This window comes from Salmo salar, chromosome ssa15 (assembly GCF_905237065.1).
Source record: "Salmo salar chromosome ssa15, Ssal_v3.1, whole genome shotgun sequence".
Lineage (NCBI taxonomy): Eukaryota > Metazoa > Chordata > Actinopteri > Salmoniformes > Salmonidae > Salmo > Salmo salar.
In genome coordinates, this window is record NC_059456.1 from 99,379,879 (window position 1) to 99,407,651 (window position 27,773).

Genomic DNA, 27,773 nt, shown 5'->3' on the forward strand with positions numbered 1-27,773 from the left:
CACTAAAACATTAAACAACCAGAATTACAATGTAATACTCATGTCACAACACCCATCAAGCTAGCCAGCTATCTTGCAAAATCCCGATTTTGTAAATTAACTTTATGATAAAAAAATATGCATAACCATTTGTCTCTACATAAACTAACATATTCCTGTCAACTGTACATTTGCATGAGTAGTTATGACATTATATTCACTTTTGCTTCCATCCTAGTATTTTTGTTAGCCATCTTTGCTGAAGAACGTCTCCAGCCTTAGGTGGCATAGTATAATTTCGTTATGGGAACCACTCGATATGATTGGTCATCGCCCAGCGATCGCCTGGTCATTTGCATAAAGTTTGGAAAAGTTGATATTTTTCACCGCCTCCCACCCCACCTTCGCACCGCCCAAAGGTCCCCCGCTTCCCTTCCATCGAAATGAATGTCAAGCGTTGTTTCACCGCGCAGCATCCTGCGCTAGTGTATCATGCCTGTCAGTTTCCGGAGCTCGTTCAGAGGTGACCTTTAAAACTATGTTTTAAATGTTTTTATTAATTTAGGAGTTGCAAATGCAATGCTCACTTATTATTGATTAATTACCATTTTGCGTCCTATGGCGGGCAATGGAGTTCTGGTTGTCGGACATGCTGGAAATGTGATCTCGCGTTATTGTGTCATTCTCAATACAGTACCAATATATGAACCGTCTGATTCATATCGCTTGATATCTGATGATAGTTGACGATTATGTCGACTGATTGCAATATGAAACGTCTGATTCATATCGCTTGATTTCTGATGATAGTTGACGATTATGTCGACTGATTGCAATGGTATGGGGTGATCTGACAACGCCCTGAATTTACGAACGTGCAGAGCGCACCCTCGTAAACGTTTTGTCTCTCGGGTGTGACTCGTGACTGGTCTGAAGAATATGGGCGGAAGGAGATTGAAATAGTAGCCATGCGTTTGCCTGAGCAGTGAACACCTTGTTTTATAGATTTGACAAGACACTAGTCTAAACGTGGACGGCAAATATTCTGTCGTTATATAAATGTATATATATAAAAAAGTTCAAACATAAGGAAACAATCTATGCGCTCATTAAACATATTTGCTATTAGGCATACACGAAAGGCACATACTAATTAATACACGTATCTATCTAACGTTAGCTTGTAGCTACTCAGTACGTGATAGTTTCAGACTTGTGTTAAATATTTATAAAGTGTCTAACGGCACGCAAGAGAGCGACGACTAGTCCGATTACGTGAACAATGTCAATATCACGTGTATGGCTTTTGTACTGTGCTGTACTGCTCCAACTCGGTAAGTGAAAGTAATAGCATCTAGACTGGATACGTCTTGCTAGGCTGTATCTGAAAACTTCAATCACATCACATGATTTCGTCAGTCGTTATACAACTATGACACCTTAGAGTTGGCTATTCTCGTCCACCTACCGGATGACCGGTTGAGGTTACTACAGGTTAGCTGTCATGCAGAGCTACACCCAATGATGCATGGTAAAAACAAAAATACGTCCGAAGATGTCACAGTTTCCTCAAACGCCAAGCAGTGGACCCGTTACAAAGTGAAACCACTGAAAAGAGCTCGCTGTAGATCTTAAATGTATTCAAAGTCATCTTTTTTTTTTTTAAACCACTTTACACATTGCTGTTTTCCCATCAAGATAAATGTTCTGTAGCCTATTATGTATTTAATTTGTTCTAATATATGTTTGCCATGTGTTATATATTCTAAGTGTTTCCCCCTGCTATTTTGTATACAATGTTTGATTATGCTAATTCTGCTGTTGCTGTTCTGTCTGTTGTGGGCATGGGCTCAGGGAAGGAGGGGTCAGAGAATGACATCATTTGACAGGGTGACAATGAAGAGGTAGAGAGCAGGGTGAAACATTCAGATTAAGAGCGAAAGTCCTGAGGCTACAGAGACCAAATGACAGGCCAGGCCACCACTTAGACACCTACAATTTAGGAAAGATCTACTGTAGGCCTGTATTCAAAGTGTCTCAGAGTAGCATTGATGGATTTACGATTACTGATCAGGTACCCCTTGTCCCATGTAATCAGCAGATGCAGCTGCTATTTCAGCACTGAGGACCAGTGATTGAGTTATTATTATAGGAAAAGGGCCATTTGGTAAATTATTGCGGAGATTATTTATCTTTATATTAAATTGCTGTGTCCATTAAATGTTATTATTGGGAACAGCATGGAACGATATAAGGAACTATACAGTGCCTTCGGAAAGTATTCAGACCCCTTGACATTTCCCACATTTTGTGACATTACTGCCTTATTCTAAAATTGATTAAATAAAACAATTACGTCAGCAATCTACACACAACCTCTTTTCATTTTTGTCATGATGGCTTTTAGACATTTTAGCAAATGTATTAAAAACAGATACCTTATTTACATAAGTATTCAGACCCTTTGCTATGAGACTTGAAATTGAGCTCCGGTGCATCCTGTTTCTATTGATCATCCTTGAGATGTTTTTACAACTTGATTGGAGTCCACCTGGGGTAAATTCAATTGATTGGACATGATTTGGAAAGGCACACACCTGTCTATATAAGGTCTCACAGCTGACCGGGCATGTCATAGAAAAACCAAGCCATGAGGTTGAAGGAATTGGCAGTAGAGCTCCGAGACAGGATTTTGTCGATGCACAGACCTAAGGAAGGGTACCAAAACATTTGTGCAACATTGAAGTTCCCTAAGAAGACAGTGTCCTCCATCATTCTTAAATGGAAGCAGTTTGGAACCACCAAAACTCTTCCTAGAGCTGGCCGCCCGGCCAAACGGAGCAATCGGGGGAGAAGGGCCTTGGTCAGGAAGGTGACCAAGAACCTGATGGTCACTCTGAAAGAGCTCTACAGTTCCTCTGTGGAGATGGGAGAACCTTCCAGAAGGACAACCATCTCTGCAGCACTCTACCAATCAGGCTTTTATTGTAGACAGAAGCCACTCCTCAGTCAAAGGCAAAGGACAGCCTGCTTGGAGTTTGCCAAAAGGCACATAAAGACTTTCAGACCATGAGAAACAAGATTCTCTGGTCTGATTAAACCAAGATTGAACTCTTTGGCCTGAATGCCAAGCGTTACGTCTGGAGGAAACCTGGCAGCATGTTGCTGCCACCACCATGCTTTACCATAGGGGTGGCAGCAACATGCTGTGGGGGTGTTTTTCAGCGGCAGGGACTGGGAGACTTGTCAGGATCGACGGTTCACTTTCCAACAGGACAACAACCCTAAGCACACAGCCAAGACAGCGCAGGAGTGGGTTTGGGACAAGTCTCTGAATGTCCTTGAGTGGCTCAGCCAGAGCCTGGACTTGAACCCGATCGAACAATTAAAATCAAACTATTTGTCACATGCGCTGAATACAACAAGTGTAGACCTTACCGTGAAATGCTTACTCACAAGCCCTTAACCAACAGTGCAGTTCAAGAAGAGTTAAGAAAATATTTACCAAATAAACTAAAGTTAAAAAGTAAGAAAATAACAATAACGAGGCTATATACAGAGGGTACCAGTACTGAGTCAGTGTGCTGGGGAACAGGTTAGTTGAGGTAATTTGTACATGTAGGTAGCAGCAGTGTACAAAACAAATGGAGGGGGTGTCCAATGTAAATAGTCCGGTGGCCATTGGATGAATTGTTCAGCAGTCTTATGGCTTGGGGTTAGAAGCTGTTAAGGAGCCTTTTGGTCCTAGACTTGGCGCTCCAGTACCGCTTGCCGTGCGGTAGCAGAGAAAACATTCTATGACTTGGGTGACTGGAGTCTCCGACAATTTTATGGGCTTTCCTCTGACACCGCCTATTATATAGGTCCTGGATGGCAGGAAGTTTGGCCCCAGTGATGCGTTGGGCCGTACGCACTACCCTCTGTAGCGCCTTACGGTCGGATGCTGAGCAGTTGCCATACCAGGCGGTGATGCAACCGGTCAGGATGCTCTCAATGGTGCAGCTGTAGAGCTTTTTGAGGATCTGGGGACCCATGCCAAATATTTTGTCGCCTGAGGGGGAAAAGGTTTTGATGTGCTCTCTTTACGCCTGTCTTGGTGTGTTTGGACCATGCTAGTTCGTTGGGGATGTGGACACCAAGGAACTTGAAACTCTCGATCCGCTCCACTGCAGCCCCATCAATGTTAGTTGGGGCCTGTTCGACCTGCCTTTTCCTGTAGTCCACGATCAGCTCCTTTTGTCTTGCTCACATTGAGGGAAAGGTTGTTTTCCTGGCATCGCGTCTAGTGTATCCTGGAGGATGCGTTTGACGTGAGACATGATCAGCCTTTCAAAGCATTTCATGGCTACCGATGTGAGTGCTACGTGGCGGCAATCATTTAGGTAGGTTACCTTCGCCTCCTTGGGCACAGGGACTATGGTGGTGTGCTTGAAACATGTAGGTATTACAGACTCGGTCAGGAAGAGGTTGAAAATATCAGTGAAGACACTTGCCAATTGAGCCGCGCATGCTTTGAGTACACATCCTGGTAATCCGTCTGGTGCCGCGGCTTTGTGAATGTTGACCTGTTTAAAGGTCTTACTCACATCAGCTACCGAGAGCGTTATCACACAATCATCCAGAACAGCTGGTGCTCTCGTGTATGCTTTAGTGTTGCTTGCCTCGACGCGAGCATAAAAGGCATTTAGCTTGTCTGGTAGGCTCGCATCACTGGGCAGCTCACGTCTGGGTTTCCCTTTGTAGTCTGTAATAGTTTTCAAGCCCTGCCACATCCTTCAAGCGTCAGAACCGGTGTTGTAGGATTCAATCTTAATCCTGTATTGACGCTTTGCTTGTTTGATGGGTCGTCTGAGGGCATAGTGGGATTTCTTATACGCTTTCCGGGCTAGAGTCCCGCTCCTTGAAAGCGGCAGCTCTACCCTTTAGTTCAGTGTGAATGTTGCCTCTAATCCATGGCTTCTGGTTGGGGTATGTGCTGTACGTACAGTCACTGTGGGGACCACGTCCTCAATGCACTTATTGATAAAGCCAGTGACTTATGTGGTGTACTCCTCAATGCCATCGGAGGAATCCCAGAACATATTTCAGTCTGTGCTAGCAAAGCAGTCCTGTAGTGTAGCATCTGCTTCATCTGACCACATTTTTTTATAGACCGAGTCACTGGTGCTTCCTGCTAATTTTTGCTTGTAAGCAGGAATCAGGAGGATAGAATTATGGTCAGATTTGCCAAATGGAGTGCGAGGGAGAGCTTTGTATGTGTCTCTGTGTGTGGAGTAAAGGTGGTCTAGAATATTTTTTTCCTTTGGTTACACATTTAACGTGTTGATAGAAATTCGGTATAACTGATTTAAGTTTCCCTGCATTCAAGTCCCCAGCCACTAGTAGCACCGCCTCTGGATGAGTGTTTTCCTGTTTGCTTATTTCCTTATACATTGAGTGCGGTTTTAGTGCCAGCATCGGTTTGTGGTGGTATGTAGACAGCTACGAAAAATATAGAACTCTCTAGGTAGATAGAGTATCTCATGATAAGATGTTGACCACACTACCTCAGGCGAGCAAAACCTCGAGACTTCCTTAGATATCGTGCACCAGCTGTTTCTCACATAAACTCAGCAAAAAAAGAAACGTCCTCTCACTGTCAACTGAGTTTATTTTCAGCAAACTTAACATGTGTAAATATTTGTATGACCATAACAAGATTCAACAACTGAGACATAAACTGAACAAGTTCCACAGACATGCTACCTGTACCAGACCTGCTGTTTTCAACTCTCTAGAGACAGCAGGAGCGGTAGAGATACTCTCAATGATCGGCTATGAAAAGCCAACTGACATTTACTCCTGACGTGCTGACCTGTTGCACCCCTGACAACCACTGTGATCATTATTATTTGACCCTGCTGGTCATCTATGAACATTTGAACACCTTGGCCATGTTCTGTTATAATCTCCACCCGGCACAGCCAGAAGAGGACTGGCCACCCCTCATAGCCTGGTTCCTCTCTAGGTTTCTTCCTAGGTTCTGGCCTTTCTAGGAAGTTTTTCCTAGCCACCGTGTTTATACACCTGCATTGCTTGCTGTTTGGGGTTTTAGGCTGGGTTTCTGTACAGCACTTTGCGATATCAGCTGATGTAAGAAGGGCTTTATAAATGCATTTGATTTGATGTGACTAACAGAAATTTTATAATGTGTCCCTGAACAAAGAGGGGGTGAACATCAAAAGTAACAGTCAGTATCTGGTGTGTCCACCAGCTGCATTAAGTACTGCAGTGCATCTCCTCCTCATGGACTGCACCAGATTTGCCAGTTCTTGCTGTGAGATGTTACCGCATTCTTCCACCAAGCCATCTGCAAGTTGCCGGACATTTCTGTGAGGAATGGCCCTAGCCCTCACCCTCCAATCCAACAGGTCCCAGATGTGCTCAATGGGATTGAGATCTGGGCTGTTCGCTGGCCATGGCAGAACACTGACATTCCTGTCTTGCAGGAAATCACGCACAGAACGAGCAGTATGGCTGGTGGCATTGTCATACTGGAGGGTCATGTCAGGATGAGCCTGCAAGAAGGGTACCACATGAGGGAGGAGGATGTCTTCCGCACAGCGTTGAGATTGCATGTAATGACAACAAGCTCAATCCGATGATGCTGTGACACACCGCCCCAGACCATGACGGACCCTCCACCTCCAAATCGATCCCGCTCCTGAGTACAGGCCTCGGTGTAACGCTTATTCCTTCGACGATAAACGCGAATCCAACCATCACCCCTGGTGAGACAAAACCACGACTCATCAGTGAAGAGCACTTTTTGCCAGTCCTATCAGGTCCAGCGACAGTGGGTTTGTGCCCATAGGCGGCGTTGTTGTCGGTGATGTCTGATGAGGACCTGCCTTACAACAGGCCTACAAGCCCTCAGTCCAGCCTCTCTCAGCCTATTGCGGACAGTCTGAGCACTGATGGAGGGATTGTGCGTTCCTGGCGTAACTCAGGCAGTTGTTGTTGCCCTCCTGTACCTGTCTCGCAGGTATGATGTTCGGATGTACCGATGCTGTGCAGGTGTTACATGTGGTCTGCCACTGAGAGGTTGATCAGCTGTCCGTCCTGTCTCCCTGTAGCACTGTCTTAGGCGTCTCACGTTACGGACATTGCAATTTATTGCCCTGGCCACATCTGCAGTCCTCATGCCTCCTTGCAGCATGCCTAAGGCATGTTCACGCAGATGAGCAGGGACCCTGGGCATCTTTCTTTTGGTGTTTTTCAGAGGCAATAGAAAGGCCTCTTTAGTGTCCTAAGTTTTCATAACTGTGACCTTAATTGCCTACCGCCTGAAGAGCTGTTAGTGTCTTAACGACCGTTCCACAGGTGCATGTTCATTAATTGTTTACGGTTCATTGAACAAGCATGGGAAACAGTGTTTAAACCCTTTACAATGAAGATCTGTGAAGTTATTTGGATTTTACGAATTATCTTTGAAAGACAGGGTCCTGAAAAAGGGACATTTCTTTTTTTTGTTGAGTTTATATGCACAGGCCCCCGCCCCGTGTCTTACCAGAGGCTGCTGTTTTCTCCTCTTGCATGTATAACCTGCCAGCTGTATGTTCTTAATGTCGTCGTTCAGCCACGACTCGGTAAAACATAAGATATTACTTTCTCGTTAAAGGAAAAAGTTTCTTCCAGTTTGTTGTGAGTAATCGTTGTTCTGATGTCCAGAAGTTTTTTTTTTTTGGTCATAAGAGTCGGTAGCAGCAACATTATGTACAAAATAAGTTACGAACAACGTGAAAACGAATGAAATAGCACAGTTGGTTAGGAGCATGTAAAACGTCAGCCACCCTCTTCGGCGTCATCTTATCATCTTGGAGAGACCTGAAAATAGCTGTGCAGCAACGCTCCCCATCCAACCTGACAGAGCTTGAGAGGATCTACAGATAATAATGGGAGAAACTCTCCAAATACAGGTGTGCCACGCTTGTAACGTCATACCCAAGAAGATTCAAGGCTGTAATCGCTGCCAAAGGTGATTCAACAAAGTACTGAGTAAAGGGTCTGAATACTTATGTAAATGTGATATTTCAGTTTTATATATTTAAAAAATAAAAAAAACGTTTTTGCTTTGTCATTATGGGGTATTGTGTGTAGTTTGAGGGAACATGTTTTATAATCCATTTTAGAATAAGGCTGTAACCTAACAAAATGTGGAAAAAGTCAAGGGGTCTGAAAACTTTCCGAATTCACTATATATAGTAAATAACCAAACAATTTATACTTCTCTGTCCAAATGCTTGAAGGGTACTGCATTTACAATGAAGGATACCTGGAGAAAGTCACATCTCCCTGAAATTAAAATGGATGGCCCCCCCTTCAGTAAAATATATTTTTACCTGACCCTCCCTGAGCACTTGAAAAAAGTGACACTCCCTTATACCCAAAATTATAATAACATAAAGTGGATAGCAGAGGACATGCCTACTGTTTACCCTCACTCCTAGGACAGACCAGAGCCTTAGATATGCAGTTTTAGAAACTGTCCTTTGTGCAAAGCTGTCATCAAGGCAAAATGTCGCTATTTGAAGAATCTCAAATATAAAATATATTTTGATTTATTTAACATTTCTTTGATCATCATTCTATATGTGTTATTTCATAGTTTTGATGTCTTCACTATTATTCTACAATGTATAAAATAGTAAAAATAAATTAAAACCCTTGAATGAGTAGGTGTTCTAAAACTTTTGACCGGTAGTGTAGCTCACCACATGATCTACAAACCAAAGACTGACTAATTTCGTGTTTCTAAAAGTGAATTCAAAGGCACTGTAGAATGACTGTACAGCCTACTAAGGCATTTTTTCGTTTCATTATTTCATTCTAAGTAATTTTTTATGTATACAGCCTAAATGCTACATTTTTTTATAGGCATGTTGTTGAAGTGCGGTTGTTGTGTGGCACAAAATGCTTCACAATTGATTTCTTAAATAGCATTGAAATAATAATAGTATAGGCTACCTGGCTGATTTAGAGTTACTATGTTGTTTAATCAGCCAGGTCACACGTGATTACAAGTCAGTATTCGACATCCAGCCATTTCTGAGGACGTCGGCAGATGACGTGGAAACTGGCCACTAGGGGCAACAGTGAGTGCTGTTACCTTCAATTGGGTTTCGGTTTTGCTAGGGTGTTGTGGTTTGATTCCGAAGGTTAGAATCCAGCGACTAAAGTTGTTTTTCACAAATGCAGAGGCTTAGTCTCGCGTCAGAATTAGACATTCATTAATGTTTGTCAAACAGAATTTTTAAGTTGCTCCAAACGTCTAATTCCGAAAAACAACTTTCTATCGCTGGATTCAAATTTGCAACCTCCGGAATCAGAGGCAGATGCTTACAGTGCATTCGGAAAGTATTCAGATCCCTTGACTTTTTCCACATTTTGTTACATTACAGCCTTATTCTAAAATTGATTCCAATTGTTTTTTTTCCTTCATCAATTTACACACAATACCCCATAATGACAAAACAAAAACAGTTTTTTAGAAATCTTTGCAAATGTATAAAAAATACAAAACATCACATTTACATATGTATTCAGAATCTTTACACCCAGTCCCTGCCACTGAAAAACATCCCCACAGCATATGCTGCCACCGCCATTCTTCACCGTAGGGATGGTGTCAGGTTTCTTCCAGATGTGATTCTTGGCATTCAGGGCTGTCATGTGCCTTTTACTGAGGAGTGGCTTCTGTTTGGCCACTCTACCATAAAGGCCTGATTGGTGGAGTGCTGCAGAGATGGTTGTCCTTCTGGAAGGTTCTTCAATCTCCACAGAGGAACTCTGGAGCTCTGTCAGAGACCATTGGGTTCTTGGTCACCTCCCGAACAAGGCCCTTCTCCCCCGATTGCTCAGTTTGGCCGGGCTGTCAGCTCTTGGAAGAGTCTTGGTGGTTCCATTTAAGAATGATGGAGGCCACTGTGTTCTTGGGGACCTTCAATGGTGCAGACATGTTTTGGTACCCTTCCCCAGGTACCCTTCCCGTTACATTAGCCACGGAGAAGGAGAGCCCACAGTCCTTGGTAGCGGGCCCCGTCGGTGGCACTGTGTTATCCTCAAAGCGGGCGAAGAAGGTGTTTAGCTTGTCCGGAAGCAAGAAGTCGGTGTCTGCGATGTGGCTGGTTTTCCCTTTGTAGTTTGTGATTGTCTGTAGACCCTGCCACATACATATCGTGTCTGAGCTGTTGAATTGTAACTCCACTTTGTCTCTATACTGACATTTTGCCTGTTTGATTGCCTTACGGAATAACTAAACTGTTTGTATTCGGCCATATTCCCAGTTACCTTGCCATGGTTAAATGCGGTCTGCACTTTCAGTTTTGCGTGAATGCTGCCATCTATCTACGGTTTCTGGTTAGGGTAGGTTTTAATATAGTGAGTACAACATCTCCTATACACTTCCTGATAAACTCAGTCACCGTATCGGTGTATTCGTCGATATTATTCTTGGAAGCTACCCGGAACATATCCCAGTCTGTGTGATCAAAACAATCTTCAGATTTGTCAGACCAGCATTGAATAGTCCTTAGCACGGGTACTTCCTGTTTGAGTTTCTGCCTATAGGAAGGGAGGAGCAAAATTGAGTCATGATCAGATTTGCCGAACAGAGGGCGGGGGAGGGCCTTGTAGGCATCCCGGAACAACCTCTCCCTCAATGTGAGCAAGACAAAGGTTCAAATCCAACGATAGAAAGTTGCTTTTCAAAATTTGACATTTGGAACAACTTCGAAATTTGACGTTTGAGAAACATGGATGAATGTCTAGTTCTGAACCTCTGATTCCGAAGGTTGTTCGAAACCATCGATAGAAAGTTGAAACTGATCTACCGCATCAACCTTATCATCACACCAACGAGATCTAGGATCCAAATTCACCGCATGTCTGCCATGATGTTCATAAAACTCCTTGCGCAGTGAAACCCAGAACAATACTTGACCATTCCTGTCCTTTCAGCACCACGATTCAAAGGGCACTCAAATTGCTCAAAATAACCCTCATCAATTTGTTGCCTACATCTAATAGTCCTATTCATCACATTATTATTATTATTATTATTACAAATAGAAGATAATCACTTCTCACAATGGTGCTTGTTTAGTGAAGTTAGATCAAAGCTGAATCAATGTCTGACAAGAACACAATGACTAATTAGTATTTTACATAGCAGATCTGACTAGCATATAAACCTACTGTAGCATGGTACACCTATAATACGTTACACCAAACACACCTCCCCAGTCATTTCTTATCTGAAGCTGAATAATCAAATATTTTCCTCATGCGGCCAAAACTCAACAGCGTGATCCATGCAAGCTTTGGTTGAAACAAAATAGGCCTACAAGAAATGCTAATAGTTTAACACCATCTGCTTTAATTTGCTCGTAAAGTTATTCAAGAAGATCAAAATGCATATTCAAATGAAACTGATTTGAGATCAAATGATTGGCATGCAGTTTGGACATTTCACCAGTAAAACGTGAAGAATTGAATTCACGATTGACAGTGATAATGGCCTACTTTGAAATTAGGTATGTCTAACTTTGTTATTGAGAGTATTAAAAATATAACATCTTGACAAGATGTGTGGGCATACAGTATAGCAGATGTTGCAATTGGAAGAGGCATTTTATACACCTATTATGATATTCAATCTGTCGGTATAAACATATTTTTTTGGGTGCTCCCTCACCTAAAAAGAAATTGCACTACACCACTGCTCCTCGGGTATATCAAGTTGTAGTGCAGCCTCTGAATGTCAGAGACAAACTAAACATATCCCATATGCATCAGTGTCACGTCTTTCCGTCATTTTACAGCTTGTTTCTAGCACAAAGCATTGCGGACTAAAGCGTCATTATAGATTGTTTTATATAATCAAGTCCATTTAATTTGTATTAAAATCCATTACATCAGTAGTAAGCTTTGGACCCCAGGAAGAGTAGCTTGGCAGCTGAACATGAGGGGCCCCAGTATTGACCCTTGGGGCACGCCCACATCATAGCTAAGAGTGGGCGACAGCTCATTGCTCACTCTGACACACTGAGTTCTGCCTTCAAGGTATGATTTCATCCATCTCAAGGCATCGGGGGAAAAGTTGAACTTGGACAATTTTGTGATGAGAACCTCATGGTTAACAGTAACAACGCCCCCTTTGGGATTGGGATTGGGAATAACATTTTTAAAAGCTACCTCCGATCCTGTGCTGTCGAAGGTTGTTGAAAAGTGTGTAGCAGAGCAACTGATTGCCCACCTCAACAACAGCCCCTTCACATTACACTCCATGCAGTTTGGCTTCAGAGCAAAACGCTCCACAGAAAGGGCCAACTGCTTTCTTCTGCAAAATGTGAAGTCCAAGATGGACAAAGGGGGCGTTGTTGGGGCTGTGTTTCTGGACCTAAGGAAGGCTTTTGAGGACCTTGTGAAGATGCTGGAGGAAACGGGTACAAAAGTATCTATATCCACAGTAAAATGAGTCCTATATCGACATAACCTGAAAGGCCGCTCAGCAAGGAAGAAGCCACTGCTCCAAAACCGCCATAAAAAAGCCAGACAATGGTTTGCAACTGCACACGGGGACAAAGATTGTGCTTTTTGGAGAAATGTCTGCTGATCTGATGAAACAAAAATAGAACTGTTTGGCCATAATGACCATCATTATGTTTGGAGGAAAAAGGGGGATGCTTGCAAGCTGAAGAACACCATCCCAACCGTGAAACACGGGGGTAGCAGCATCATGTTGTGGGGGTGCTTTGCTGCAGGAGGGACTGGTGCACTTCAAAATAGATGGCATCATGAGGCGGGAAAATTATGTGGATATACTGAAGCAACATCTCAAGACATCAGTCAAGAATTTAAAGCTTGGTCGCAAATGGGTCTTCAAAATGGACATTGACCTCAAGCATATTTTCAAAGTTGTGGCAAAATGGCTTAAGGACAAAGTCAAGGTATTGGAGTGGCCATCACAAAGCCCTGACCTCAATCCCATGGAAAATTTGTGTGCAGAACTGGAAAAGTGTGTGCGAGCAAGGAGGCCTACAAACCTGACTCAGTTACACCAGCTCTGTCAGGAGGAATGGGTCAGAATTCACCCAAATTATTGTGGGAAGCTTGTGGAAGGCTACCTGAAATGTTTGACCCAAGTTAAACAATTTAAAGGCAATTCTACCAAACACTTAATTAGTATATGTAAACTTCTGACCACTGGGAATGTGATGAAAGAAATAAAAGCTGAAATAAATCATTCTCTCTCCTGTTATTCTGACATTTCACATTCTTAAAATAAAGTGGTGATCCTAACTGACCTAATTTTTACTAGGATTAAATGTCAGGAATTGTGAAAACTGAGTTTAAATGTATTTGGCTAAGGTGTATGTAAACTTCCGACTTCAACTGTAACTGCACCACTTATCACACTTTCACAAAAACATGAAGACATGGCTAAAGCTCAATCAGATTTGTGAACATAATCCCTAGCTGTGTATTGCTGCAGACACTGTTGCTTTTATGGATTTTGTCTTGTTGCTTTTTGTGCTATGTTGCTCTGTCTGCATGCTACGTCTTGCTTGTCCTATGTTGCTCTGCGTGTGCTCACTGCTCAATGATTGTCTGTATTGTAATTGTTTTTAATAACCTGCCCAGGGACTGCGGTTGAGAATTAGCCGGCTGGCTAAAACCGGCACTTTTACTGAAACATTAATGTGCACTGTCCCTGTAAAAATAAACTCAAATCCTCCTTGTCATCTTCACGCTCTGTCTCAAACTGAGCGGGACATCTGTCGTCTAGTCTGCGCACACAGATGTTGACTCGCCTCCTGAAGTTCCACTGTACACAGCACAGTCATTGGTTAGGCATCAGAAAAAGGTTTACATCAGCAAGAGCAGGGCAGGCCAGGGAACTCCTATCCATTGCAGTGTGTAATGCAGTGTAGCCTAGTTTTATATACACCATCCCAGCAGTGCAAAAACTCAGGAAGGAAGTACATTTTCTTGGAAATATCACTTTGCCCTGTGCTTCACCGAGCAAGCTCTTTCTATAGCCTAGGTATATAGCCTATAGTATAGGCTATGGAACATTTGATTGAGACCACACTAGGCACACTTGATATTGCCCAGCAGAGAATCAGGGAAGATGGGCATCATGAGGCACACATGAGAGACTATAATAATAAACTAATTCTCAAACCCTGAGCAATATGACATTTCATCGATTTACAAATTACATGACCCTCCCCTATTCAATTTTTTAATAAATTCTAAATATATGGAAGTAATGGTAGATAATTGCTTAAACAAAGCTAAGATATGATTTTTCTTTAATTTTTCTACTTTCTAACCCAGACATGATCATACCTGCATCTGGAAACAAGTGTGGCCCTGCAGAGTACAAATCTAACACTGGTCAGTGCTGTCCAATGTGTGGAAAAGGTAAGGGCATCAAGGACTTGTTTACACTACTGTACATAATATACATTTATTTTAGTTCTATTGTATGCAAATTAAACTTCACACAATTATATTACATTGTTAAGGAATTAAACATAGTTTGTTATCAAACTATAAACAATACACTAAATTGTAAATGCATGTAGAATGTACTGGCATGTTTTGTTTTATTTTATTAGGTTTAGTTGTCCGCAAGGACTGTACATTGGAGTCCAGCACGTCCTGCATACCCTGTACAGGACAGACCTACATGAATGCAGCTAACGGCTTGGCCAAGTGCTTTCCCTGCAGTCCTTGTGATCCAGGTATTATGAGGGACCCTAACATTTTTGGGGCCCATAATATTTCAGGTATTTTGGGGGCCCTAAGTGAGATTTGGTTGCCATGAAATTCTATTCATTTTGCTATTGGACAAAAATTGCAGTTTAAAGCTAATTTCCTACAATTCTACACATTTTGCCATGGCCTGTGTCATGTTAATGATGTCATTATGATATGAAGAAAATGTATTTTGGAAGAACAGAATATTAGCTGGCCTATTGTACAGTGCATTCGGAAAGTTTTCACAACCCTTGACTTTTTCCACATTTTGTTACGGTACAGCCTTATTCTAAAATGGATTCAATCGTTTTCCCCCCTCATCAATCTACACACAATACCCCATTATGACAAAGCAAAAATAGGTTTTTAGAAATTGTTGCAAAAAAACATTTACATACAGTGGGGGAAAAAAGTATTTGATCCCCTGCTGATTTTGTACGTTTGCCCACTTACAAAGAAATGATCAGTCTATAATTTTAATGGTAGGTTTATTTGAAAAGTGAGAGACAGAATAACAACAACAAAAAATCCAGAAAAAACGCATGTCAAAAATGTTATAAATTGATTTGCATTTTAATGAGGGAAATAAGTATTTGACCCCTCTGCAAAACATGACTTAGTACTTGGTGGCAAAACCCTTGTTGGCAATCACAGAGGTCAGACGTTTCTTGTAGTTGGCCACCAGGTTTGCACACATCTCAGGAGGGATTTTGTCCCACTCCTCTTTGCAGATCTTCTCCAAGTCATTAAGGTTTCGAGGCTGACGTTTGGCAACTCGAACCTTCAACTCCCTCCCCAGATTTTCTATGGGATTAAGGTCTGGAGACTGGCTAGGCCACTCCAGAACCTTAATGTGCTTCTTCTTGAGCCACTCCTTTGTTGCCTTGGCCGTATGTTTTGGGTCATTGTCATGCTGGAATACCCATCCACGACCCATTTTCAATGCCCTGGCTGAGGGAAGGAGGTTCTCACCCAAGATTTGACGGTACATGGCCCCGTCAAATGATGCGATGAAGTTGTCCTGTCCCCTTAGCAGAAAAACACCCCCAAAGCATAATGTTTCCACCTCCATGTTTGACGGTGGAGATGGTGTTCTTGGGGTCATAGGCAGCATTCCTCCAAATACGGCGAGTTGAGTTGATGTCAAAGAGCTCCATTTTGGTCTCATCTGACCACAACACTTTCACCAGTTGTCCTCTGAGTCATTCAGATGTTCATTGGCAAACTTCAGACGGGCATGTATATGTATTCTTGAGCAGGGGGACCTTGCGGGCACTGCAGGATTTAAGTCCTTCACGGCGTAGTGTGTTACCAATTGTTTTCTTGGTGACTATGGTCCCAGCTGCCTTGAGATCATTGACAAGCTCCTCCCGTGTAATTCTGGGCTGATTCCTCACCGTTCTCATGATCATTGCAACTCCACAAGGTGAGATCTTGCATGGAGCCCCAGGCCGAGGGATATTGACAGTTCTTTTGTGTTTCTTCCATTTGCGAATAATCACACCAAATGTTGTCACCTTCTCACCAAGCTGCTTGGCAATGGTCTTGTAGCCCAGTCCAGCCTTGTGTAGGTCTACAATCTTGTCCCTGACATCCTTGGAAAGCTCTTTGGTCTTGGCCATGGTGGAGAGTTTGGAATCTGATTGATTGATTGCTTCTGTGGACAGGTGTATTTTTTTATAGATAACAAGCTGCGGTTAGGAGCACTCCCTTTAAAAGTGTGCTCCTAATCTCAGCTCGTTACCTGTATAAAAGACACCTGGGAGCCAGAAATCTTTCTGATTGAGAGGGGGTCAAATACTTATTTCCCTCATTAAAATGCAAATCAATTTATAACATTTCACATGCGTTTTTCTGGAGATTTTTGTTGTTATTCTGTCTCTCACTGTTCAAATAAACCTACTATTAAAATTATAGACTGATCCTTTCTTTGTCCGTGGGCAAACGTACAAAATCAGCAGGGGATCAAATACTTTTTTCCCCCACTGTAAGCATTCAGACTCTTCACTCAGTACTTTGTTGAAGCACCTTTGGCGGCGATTACAGCCTTGAGTCTTCTTGGGTATGACGCTACAAGCTTAGCACACCTGTATTTGGGGAGTTTCTCCCATTCTTCACTGCAGATCCTCTCAAGCTCTGTCAGGTTGGATGGTAAGTGTCGCTGCACAGCTATTTTCAGCCATTCCTGTGTTGTTTTGGCTGTGTGCTTAGGGTTGTTGTCCTAATGGAAGGTGAACCTTCGCCCCAGTCTGAGGTCATGAGAACACTGGAGCAGGTTTTCATCAAGGACCTCTCTGTACTTTGCTCCGTTCATCTTTCCCTCGATCCTGACTTGTCTCCAGTCCCTGCCGCTGAAAAGCATCCCCACAGCATGATGCTGCGACCACCATGCTTCACCATAGGGATTGTGCCAGGTTTCCTCCAGACGTGACGCTTGGCATTCAGACCAGAGAGTTCAATCTTGATTTCATCAGACCAGATAATCTTGTTTCTCATGGTCTGAGAGTCCTTTAGGTGCCTTTTGGCAATCTCCAAGCTGGCTGTCATGTACCTTTTACTGAGGAATGGCTTCCGACTGGCCACTCTACCATAAAGGCCTGATTGGTGGAGTCCTGCAGAGATGGTTGTCCTTCTGGAAGGTTCTCCCATCTCCACAAAGGAACTCTGGAGCTCTGTCAGTGACCATTGGATTATTGATCACCTCCCTGACCAAGGCCCTTCTCCCCTGATTGCTCAGTTTGGCTGGGCGGCCAGCTCTAGGAAGAGTCTTGGGGGTTCCAAACTTCTTCAATTTAAGAATGATGGAGGCCACTGTGTTCTTTGGACCTTCAATGGTGCAGAAATGTTTTGGGACCCTTCCCCAGATCTGTGCCTCGACACAATCCTGTCTCGGAGCTCTACGAACAATTCCTTCGACCTCATGGCTTGGTTTTTGCTCTGACATGCACTGCCAACTGTGGGACCTTATATAATCATGTACAATCAATTGAATTTACCACAAGTGGACTCCAAACAAGTTGTAGAAACATCTCAAGGGTGTCTAGAAACCTGTTATTATGCGGTATTGTGTGTAGATTGAGGATTTTTTAAATTTATTTAATCCATTTTAGAATAAGGCTGTAATGTAACAAAATGTGGAAAAATGGAAGGGGTCTGAATACTTTCCAAAGGCACTGTACGTTATCTGGCTGGCTATGCTCCATACCATAGGCTTTAGGCTTGTTCATTTAGCTGACAAGATATGCTTATACGTCCCATGCCATTGTTTTAGATTATATTATTTTATAGTAAGAAGAATATAATTGAACTTAGCTGAATAAAATGGAATGAATCATTTTCCCATTCCGGAGAGAGTGTGCGTATGAAGTGGCTATGTTGAGCGTAAAAGTGATCATTTGAAACAGGTCCTATATGCTAGATTTAGAGTTATTTGGCAACTTTAGTTGTGAATGATACAAACCTTAAAACATATGGACTGGATGATGCGACTATAGGCTATTGATGATTTGAGAAAGTAGCAAATAAAAAGCTTGTGCTGTTTCTTGCCTCAGGCTGCACAGCCGTTCTCTCATCAAGTGATCATATTTTCACCCATCAGACTATTCTCAATTTAATCTTGTCTTTACTAATATGTCAAATTAGTTGTGCTATGTAATGGCCCATTATCAAATGGGAAGGAACAGGGGCAGTGGAAAAAAATCTATGCACTCCAATAGTGAATGGAGGCCGTGCGCTTTCCCGCTGGTCTGTTTTTCAGTGATGCCTGGTAGGCTACTTTGGTTTTATAGCGGAGCTGTGTTTAATATGAGCAGCTGAGAAATATATATATATATATATATATATATATATAGTCTGTTACGCTACACAGTACTGCAGTCTGTTACGCTACACAGTACTGCAGTCTGTTACACTACACAGTACTGCAGTCTGTTACACTACACAGACCTGCAGTCTGTTACACTACACAGTACTACAGTCGGTTACACTACACAGTACTGCAGTCGGTTACACTACACAGTACTGCAGTCTGTTACACTACACAGTACTGCAGTCTGTTACACTACACAGTACTGCAGTCTGTTACACTACACAGTACTGCAGTCTGTTACACTACACAGTACTACAGTCTGTTACACTACACAGTACTGCAGTCTGTTACACTACACAGTACTGCAGTAACTACACAGTACTGCAGTCGGTTACACTACACAGTACTGCAGTCAGCTATATTTTGTACATTTTTTGGTGGGTTGGGGGCCCCCTAGCGGCTTAGGACCCTAAGTGACCGCTTATGCCTCGAACCGGCCCTGTGTCGAAGCCTCTTTGTGATGATTCTTTAGACAAAAAAAATGTAATGTCACCAGTGAACTTGCATGTAATTTTCTCTTCCATGCTAAACAACCAGAATGTATCACAGAAATGTTGCAAAACATGGTATGCAAATTCAAAACCATGACCAAACCACATCTCAGGATGTCATTAACCACATTTCCATCCACAGAATAAATTTAAAAAAATCACAAGCTGTGATGGAAACAGGAAGTTTCAGTACAATTTTATAAATACTGACAGATAATTTGTTTGTTTGACATGGTGTGATCTTTTTGTGTCTGTAAAATTAATTGTTTTTATAATCATATTGAAGTAAACTTGGAGTCACGTGATGACATGGTGTGTGGTCCTCCCACTACGACTTGGGAAAGCATGCAGTTTATACAGATTAAATAAGTTCTGATGAACTTCACAGGGTGGTGAAAGTGCATAGTGATCTTGATGCACCTTTCCAATAAATAATGAGGGTCTGATTCTGGTGACATGATGATCAATGCTTGACTGCTGTTTGATAAATACACCTATTCTCGCTCTTATCCATAATAATCTCATTATGTAGACTAGCCTACCTGCACAGCCTTCCTGCACTGTATCTACATGCTGTAGCTAGAGCGCAAGTGTGAAGACCAGAGAAAGCACATTTGCTATTTAACGCAACAGCTTTTGTGACGAAAATATTGGTAGAGTTGAAAATGCAATGGAAACCCATTCAACTTTATATTTTTATTCAGTACATTAAAACAAAAAAAAGAAACATTTTATGTGCACTACGGCATCAAGCACTGATATTTATCTGCAACAAGTCCGTTTTTGGTGGAAACACCACTGGTGGGAAAATGCGCATATTTGCTTTATGCAGATTTTACAATATTCACATGAAAATCTGTCTCCAATTCAATGGAAACCTTGCTAATGAGGCTTGTACACAATATCTGCATGTTTCTTTGTTTATTCATTAGGATCTTTTTCAGGCTAGTTTCCCAAGACTCCTTTCATGCACCACATAAGGCAAATCCTTGCAATAAAAAGAGTCCCTTGTAAACTTCCTTACTTTTATGTTTTCCAGGACAAGGTCTGTTCATTTTGATGACGTGTACTTCTACAAGTAACTCCATTTGTCATGTTCAAAATGGATATTATTGTACCAGCTCCTCAGCTGGCAACGAGTGCACCTTTGCACTAAGACATACACTTTGCTCACCTGGACAGAGAGTTAAAGTACCGGGTATGTGTGTGTGTATATATAGTATGAAGTAAAGTTAATAAAATACCCTTATTTTTCATAACTGTTATTGTCAATAGGAATTACTCACAGCATATTACATGTTAATCTATGTTATTCCTGTGCAGGAACAAAAACAACAGATACCATGTGTGAAGAGTGTCAGCATGGTTCTTACTCACAACATGGTGTGAACTGCACTGCTTGGACTGAGTAGGTTTTGGCTGGTTTCATTCCTATTTGTTAGAGACATTGACAATGGCTGGTTTCATCTGGATGACTATGCAAAAATATGGGGTTTTAAGCCTTGTTCACACTGCAGGCCTTAATGCTTAAATCAGTTTTGTTTTTCAAATCTGTTTTGGAATACTGACTGTCCAAACTAAGTTACAAGTGACCAAATCGGATGTGTGTGTGTTCAGACATGGCTAGCTAGTTGTCATCGTAATGACGGGTGTATGCACACTGCGCAGTGGTGCAGTCTGATTGGTGGTGCTCCTGCTTCCCATCACTCAGAAGTTATGTAACAACCTAAGGTGACAACAATGCGTCACCATGGGCGTTTCCCAGTTGCTTTGAATATTCAAAATCATAGTGTAAAAACACTTAAAGCCTCAAAGGACAAGATGATCAAACTTTCAAAATTAGTCCTTTTTGGTTAGTCACAGCAGTCAACTAGCTAGGTAGCTGTTTAACTTTCTAGAACATTTGTTTGTAAACAATTAACTATTTAGCTACCACATATTCATGTCAAACTGTCAACAGAGTATCTAAGCAACAAAATATGTCAAATAAGTCTAAAAACTACTTGAGGGCATTAACTCATATTTGACCATTCAGACATGTCGCATGGACAGAAATCAGATTTGGATCTGACTTCAAACCACCTACAATCAAGCCGATTGTGGCTTGAAATATCCAATTCCATGTGCTTTCTGGTTGTTCAGACTGCATAATAACCAACAACAACAAAAAGATTCGGATATGCAAAAAATTAGATTTGAGTCATTTCAAACTGCCAATGTGAACAAGGCTTTATAATTAATAACAATTATTTATTGCTCCATTTACTTCAAGAATACATTAGATTGACTTGTCAATACTGGTTCAGTTGGCTCAATTGGTAGAGCATGGCGCTTGCAACGCCAGGGTTGTGGGTTCGATTCCCATGGAGGAACAGTATGAAAAATGTATGAACTCACTACTGTAAGTCACTCTGGATAAGAGTGTCTGATAAATGACGTAAATGTAATGTATTAGGGAAAACAGTGCATTCAACAATTGTTATGAGGATGATCAATAATACCATTGTTACCCCATCATTTAAATCACTGAGTTTTACATGCCCAAATTAAGGAATAGTGACACATTTTTATTTGAGAAACATTTGTAATGTATAGTATTGAAATGAAATACCTCTAGCCTTTACACTCACCGATATTATCGTTTGGCCTTCGTAGATTTGTCTGTAATTTTTATATATATACACATTTGAAACAATGTTTGATGATCGCTAATATGATAATGGTTCAACTGCCTTAAACAACTTTTATTTGTTCACCTTTTTAGTTGTGAATCCATTGGACAATACAAGATTGAAGATGGAAGTCAAACAAGAGATGTTGTCTGCAGAAAATCACTAAGGAATAGAGTCATTGTCTTAGTTCCATCTTCAGTTTTCCTTTTTGTAGTCATTATTTTTGTTTTGTCTGTAACTAAAGGTTAGTCTTTCATTATTTATTACCATGTTCGGTTCCTTCTGCATTTCTGTGTACTAGAATAATTAAGTTAATGAGTGGGTTTTGCTTCGCTCCTAACAAACGGATAACTTTTGATTTGTTTTCAGGTAAAGAAACTAAAGATTAGTTTAACATGTTCTACCCTTCTCCCCACATTCTGTACATTACTGGCCCTCTCACACTTTTCTAACATAATTTATTACTTACAGATCTCTAGGCTATTAACTGTGCATTACTTTGTTAACCCAATTCCTTTTGCTATGTTTTCAGAAAATCAACCATCTCCTAAGGTAAATTTCTATATATTTGAGTTCCTTTCAAATGTAGGCTATTCTTTAATCTTAGATTTGACTTATGAACCATGTACAGCACTGTAGCAAATGTAGGTTTATTTGGTGGAATATCATTTAATTATAGTAGTACTGTAGTAGTTTTCCATATTATGCACATTGCAGTAACTATACTGAATAATGAATGACTGAAATCATTTGAATGTCATAGTAAAGGCATGATTAGTGATTGTACTTAATCAGAGCTGCCCAACCCTCTTCCTGGAGATCTACGGTCCTGTGGGTTTTCAGTACAACCTATTCCTGGAGATCTACGATCCTGTGGGTTTTCAGTCTAACCCTAATTTAACACAACTGATTCTACTAATTAGCTGCTCAACAAGACCTTAACTAGCTGAATCAGATATGCTAAATTAGGGTTGAACCGAAAACCTACAGGACAGTACAGTCGTGGCCAGAAGATTTGAGAATGACACAAATATTAATTTCCATAAAGGTTTGCTGCTTCATTGTCTTTAGATATTTTTGTCAGATGTTACTATGGAATACTGAAGTATAATTACAAGCATTTCATAAGTGTCAAAGGCTTTTATTGACAATTACATGAAGTTGATGCAAAGAGTCAATATTTGCAGTGTTGACCCTTCTTTTTCAAGACCTCTGCAATCCGCCCTGGCATGCTGTCAATTAACTTCTGGGCCACATCCTGATTGATGGCAGCCCATTCTTGCATATTCAATGCTTGGAGTTTGTCAGAATTTGTGGGTTTTTGTTTGTCCACCCGCCTCTTGAGGATTGACCACAAGTTCTCAATGGGATTAAGGTCTGGGGAGTTTCCTGGCCATGGACCCAAAATATCGATGTTTTGTTCCCAAAGCCACTTAGTTATCACTTTTGCCTTATGGCAAGGTGCTCCATCATGCTGCAAAAGGCATTGTTCGTCACCAAACTGTTCCTGGATGGTTGGGAGAAGTTGCTCTTTGAGGATATGTTGATACCATTCTTTATTCATGGCTGTGTTCTTAGGCAAAATTGTGAGTGAGCCCACTCCCTTGGCTGAGAAGCAACCCCACACATGAATGGTCTCAGGATGCTTTACTGTTGGCATGACACAGGACTGATGGTAGCGCTCACCTGGTCTTCTCCGGACAAGCTTTTTTCCGGATGCCCCAAACAATCGGAAAGGGGATTCATCAGAGAAAATGACTTTACCCCAGTCCTCAGCAGTCCTGTACCTTTTGCAGAATATCAGTCTGTCCCTGATATTTTTCCTGGAGAGAAGTGGCTTCTTTGCTGCCCTTCTTGACACCAGGCCATCCTCCAAAAGTCTTCGCCTCACTGTGCATGCAGATGTACTCACACCTGCCTGCTGCCATTCCTGAGCAAGCTCTGTACTGGTGGTGCCCTGATCCCGCAGCTGAATCAACTTTAGGAGACGGTCCTGGCGCTTGCTGGACTTTCTTGGGCGCCCTGAAGCCTTCTTCACAACAATTGAACCGCTCTCCTTGAAGTTCTTGATGATGCGATAAATGGTTGATTTAGGTGCAATCTTACTGGCAGTAATATCCTTGCCTGTGAAGCCCTTTTTGTGCAAAGCAATGATGACGGCACGTGTTTCCTTGCAGGTAACCATGGTTGACAGAGGAAGAACAATGATTCCAAGCACCACCCTCCTTTTGAAGCTTCCAGTCTGTTATTCGAACTCAATCAGCATGGCAGAGTGATCTCCAGCCTTGTCCTCATCAACACTCCCACCTGTGTTAACGAGAGAATCACTGACATGTCAGCTGGTCCTTTTGTGGCAGGGCTGAAATGCAGTGGAAATGTTTTTTGGGGATTCAGTTAATTTGCATGGCAAAGAGGGACTTTGCAATTAATTGCAATTCATCTGATCACTCTTCATAACATTCTGGAGTATATGCAAATTGCCATCATACAAACTGAGGCAGCAGACTTTGTGACAATTTAATATTTGTGTCATTCTCAAAACTTTTGGCCACGACTGTAGATCTCCAGGAAGAGGGTTGGGGAGCCCTGTACTAAATCTTTAATTGGCATAGTGCAGCGATTCTCAACTGGTGGGTCGCGACCCAAATAGGTTTTGAATGTTGTTAGGGTTTGACCCAACAATGTGTATAAGAAAATCGAGAAATTACATACATACATACATACATACATACATACATACATACATACATACATACATACATACATACATACATACATACATACATACATACATACATACATACATAGTGCATTTGGAAAGTATTCAGACCCCTTGACTTTTTCCACTTTTTTATGTTACAGCCTTATTCTAAAATTGAAGAGGAAAATAATAATTGAATCAATCTACACACAATACCCCATAATCAAAGCGAAAACAGGTTTAGATTTTTTTGCAAAACTGAAATACCTTATTTACATAAGTATTCAGACCCTTTACTATGAGACTCGAAATTGAGCTCTGGTGGATCCTGTTTCCAATGATCATCCTTGAGATGTTTCTACAACTTGGAGTCCACCTGTGGTAAATGCAATTGATTGGACATGGTTTAGAAAGGCACACACCTCTTTTTTTATAAGGTCACACAGTTGACAGTGCATGTCAGAGCAAAAACCAAGACATGAGGTCAAAGGAATTGTCCGTAGAGCTCCGAGACAGGATTGTGTCGAGGCACAGATCTGGGATTAGGGTACCAAAAAATGTCTGCAGCATTGAAATTTGCCAAGTTCACAGTGGCCTCCTTCATTCTTAAATGGAAGAAGTTTGGAACCGCCTGACACTTCTTAGAGCTGGCCGCCCGGCCAAACTGAGCAATCGGAGGAAAAGGGCCTTGTTCAGGGAGGTTTATCACAGGTGGACTCATTGAAGTTGTAGAAACATCAAGGATGGTCAATGGAAACAGGATGCCCATTTGCTCAATTTCGAGTCTCATAGAAAAGGGTCTGAATACTTACAGTTGAAGTCGAAAGTTTACATACACTTAGACTACGGTTTGCAACTGCACATGGTGTCAATTCGAATCTGGTATCAGAACAAAATAGTTAGCACAGAGTAACTTCTGATTTCTTTGTACTTTAATTAATGCAAACACTTGAATGGTAAATATGATGTTCGTATATACGGTCTCACTGTAACACCACGCAGGGCAAAACAGAGAAGAGAACGACACATCCTTTGTTCTCCCTTATATACTCTGACAGAGATAGTTCCCGCTCACTGCTGGCCTATCAGAGGGAGGATGAGCATGGTTTAACCTTACTCATCCTATCGTTAGCATGCAGGTTGGTCCCAACCTCGTGACGCACTTCCTGTTGCCGGGTGTAGTTATTGTCTTTAGCAGTTGACTTATCTTGTGACTGCACAATTCTGCACAGTTCTCTAAAACCCCTACACCCCCTTGTATGTACATTTAAAATATTGTAGCATAGCTTCTGTTATATTTTATATAGGTTATGCAAACAAATAGCCAGTTCAATCCTAACAATGGGGACAAAGATTGTACTTTTTGGAGAAATGTGCTCTGGTCTGATGAAACAAAAATAGAACTGTTTGACCATAATGACCATCGTTATGCTTGGAGGAGAAAGGGGGAGGCTTGCAAGCCGAAGAACACCATTCCAACCGTGAAGCACAGAGGTGGCAGCATCATGTTGTGGGGGTGCTTTGCTGCAGGAGGGACAATTGCACTTCACAAAATAGATGGCATCATGAGGAAAGAAAATGACGTGGATATATTGAAGCAACATCTCAAGACATCAGTCATGAAGTTAAAGCTTGGTCCCAAATGGGTCTTCCAAAGGGACAATTACCCAAAGCATACTTCCAAAGTTGTGGCAAAATGGCTTAAGGACAACAAAGTCAAGGTATTAGAGTGGCCATCACAAAGCACTGACCTCAATCCTATAGAAAATTTGTGTGCAGAACTGGAAAAGTGTGTGCAAGCAAGGAGGCCTACAAACCAGACTCCGTTACACCAGCTCTGTCAGGAGGAATGGGCCAAAATTCACCCAATTTATTGTGGGAAGCTTGTGGAAGGCTACCCAACACGTTTGACCCAAGTTAAACAATTTAAAGGCAATACTACCAAATACTAATTGAGTGTATGTAAACTTCTGACCCACTGGGAATGTGATGAAAGAAATAAAAGCTGAAATAAATCATTCTCTCTACTATTATTCTGACATTTCACATTCTTAAATTAAAGTGGTGATCCTAACTGACCTAAGACAGGGAATTTTTACTAGGATTAAATGTCAGGAATTGTGAAAAACTGGGTTTAAATGTGTTTGGCTAAGGTGTATGTAAACTTCCGACTTCGTGTGTATGTATACACACACACTCCAGTCTGAATGTACACAACTTAAACAAGGTAGAAAGTGTGTAGATATAAAATATAATTGAATCTCTGAAATGTTTATTCAAACACAGTATTTTCAATTTAGAGCTATTAGCAGTGCTATGTTGGTTGATTTTGTGTCTCAAACCAGTGAGTTTATTAACAGTTCTTCATCAAGAATATGGCCAAAATGAAAGAGGTGGGACTTTTGTTCCCTCGTAATGTAATTTCTACATTTACTATCAATATAGCATCACAAATAGTTTTCCAGATTGTATTTTGGCGATGTGAATATTGGGTTGTGTCTCACACAACCTGGTTCAATATGGGTCCCGAGGCAAAACCAGTTGAAAATCACTGCCATAGTGCACCTTGTACCAAATGTATTTTATAGCAGTGGTTAATGAATTATATTTATATTGTAGCTTCCTGTAGAGGAAACAGGTTTTCAAACATTCACTGTAAGTTAAACATTTGCCTTTCTTTTTCCAAATGATAATGTTAATGCTGACATAGTATGCATAAAAAGTAACATCATTAATATTTTGAAATTAACAGAGTGGCGGTCGAAGAGCTTCATAGTGAAACTATACCTCAACTGGTCAAGGACGACAAAGCAAGGAGTCTGACGAAGAATATTGACCAGATCATTTAAAAACATAATTAGCTACAGTTTCTTCGGATAGTATTCCGACCCCGCCAACTTTTTCCACATTTTGTTACGTTACAGCCTTATTATATAATGTATTAAATTGTTTTTACCCCACACCAATACCCCACAATTACAAAGCAAAAATACATTTTTAGAAATGTTTGCAAATGTATGAAATAAAAGCCCAGAAATAATCACATTTTCACAAGTATTCAGACCCTTTACTCAGTACTTTGTTGAAGCACCTTTTGCAGCGATTACAGCCTCAAGTCTTCTTGGGTATGACACTACAAGCTTGGCACAACTGTATTTGGGGAGTTTCTCCCATTCTTCTCTGCAGATCCTCTCAAGCTCTGGATGGGGAGCGTTTTCTTAACAGCTCCGTTCATCTTTCCCTTGATCCTGACT

The 27,773-nt window shown here is 41.4% G+C and overlaps 1 protein-coding gene across 5 annotated transcripts; it reads left to right on the forward strand.

The window, feature by feature from the left end:
* Positions 1-5: 5 nt before the first annotated feature.
* Positions 6-27,561, forward strand: tnr14 (Tumor necrosis factor receptor superfamily member 14). 5 transcript variants are annotated; one of them, XM_014147292.2, is made up of 9 exons: positions 6-502; positions 14,362-14,448; positions 14,646-14,816; positions 20,186-20,344; positions 20,470-20,554; positions 21,911-22,062; positions 22,351-22,370; positions 27,139-27,174; positions 27,272-27,371. In XM_014147292.2, the coding sequence occupies exons 1-9, from the start codon at positions 472-474 to the stop codon at positions 27,293-27,295; spliced, it is 765 nt and encodes a 254-aa protein (XP_014002767.1). In that variant the 5' UTR covers positions 6-471; the 3' UTR covers positions 27,296-27,371.
* The last annotated feature ends 212 nt before the right edge of the window (positions 27,562-27,773 follow it).

What these genes read in the sequence shown, in the direction of transcription:
- tnr14 (XM_014147291.2), top strand. Translation starts at nt 1,262, where the DNA reads ATGTCAATATCACGTGTATGGCTTTTGTACTGTGCTGTACTGCTCCAA. An exon ending in CTGTCCAATGTGTGGAAAAG is followed by an intron (nt 14,449 to 14,645) that starts GTAAGGGCATCA and finishes TTATTTTATTAG; the next exon opens with GTTTAGTTGTCCGCAAGGAC. An exon ending in AACTGCACTGCTTGGACTGA is followed by an intron (nt 20,555 to 21,910) that starts GTAGGTTTTGGC and finishes TCACCTTTTTAG; the next exon opens with TTGTGAATCCATTGGACAAT.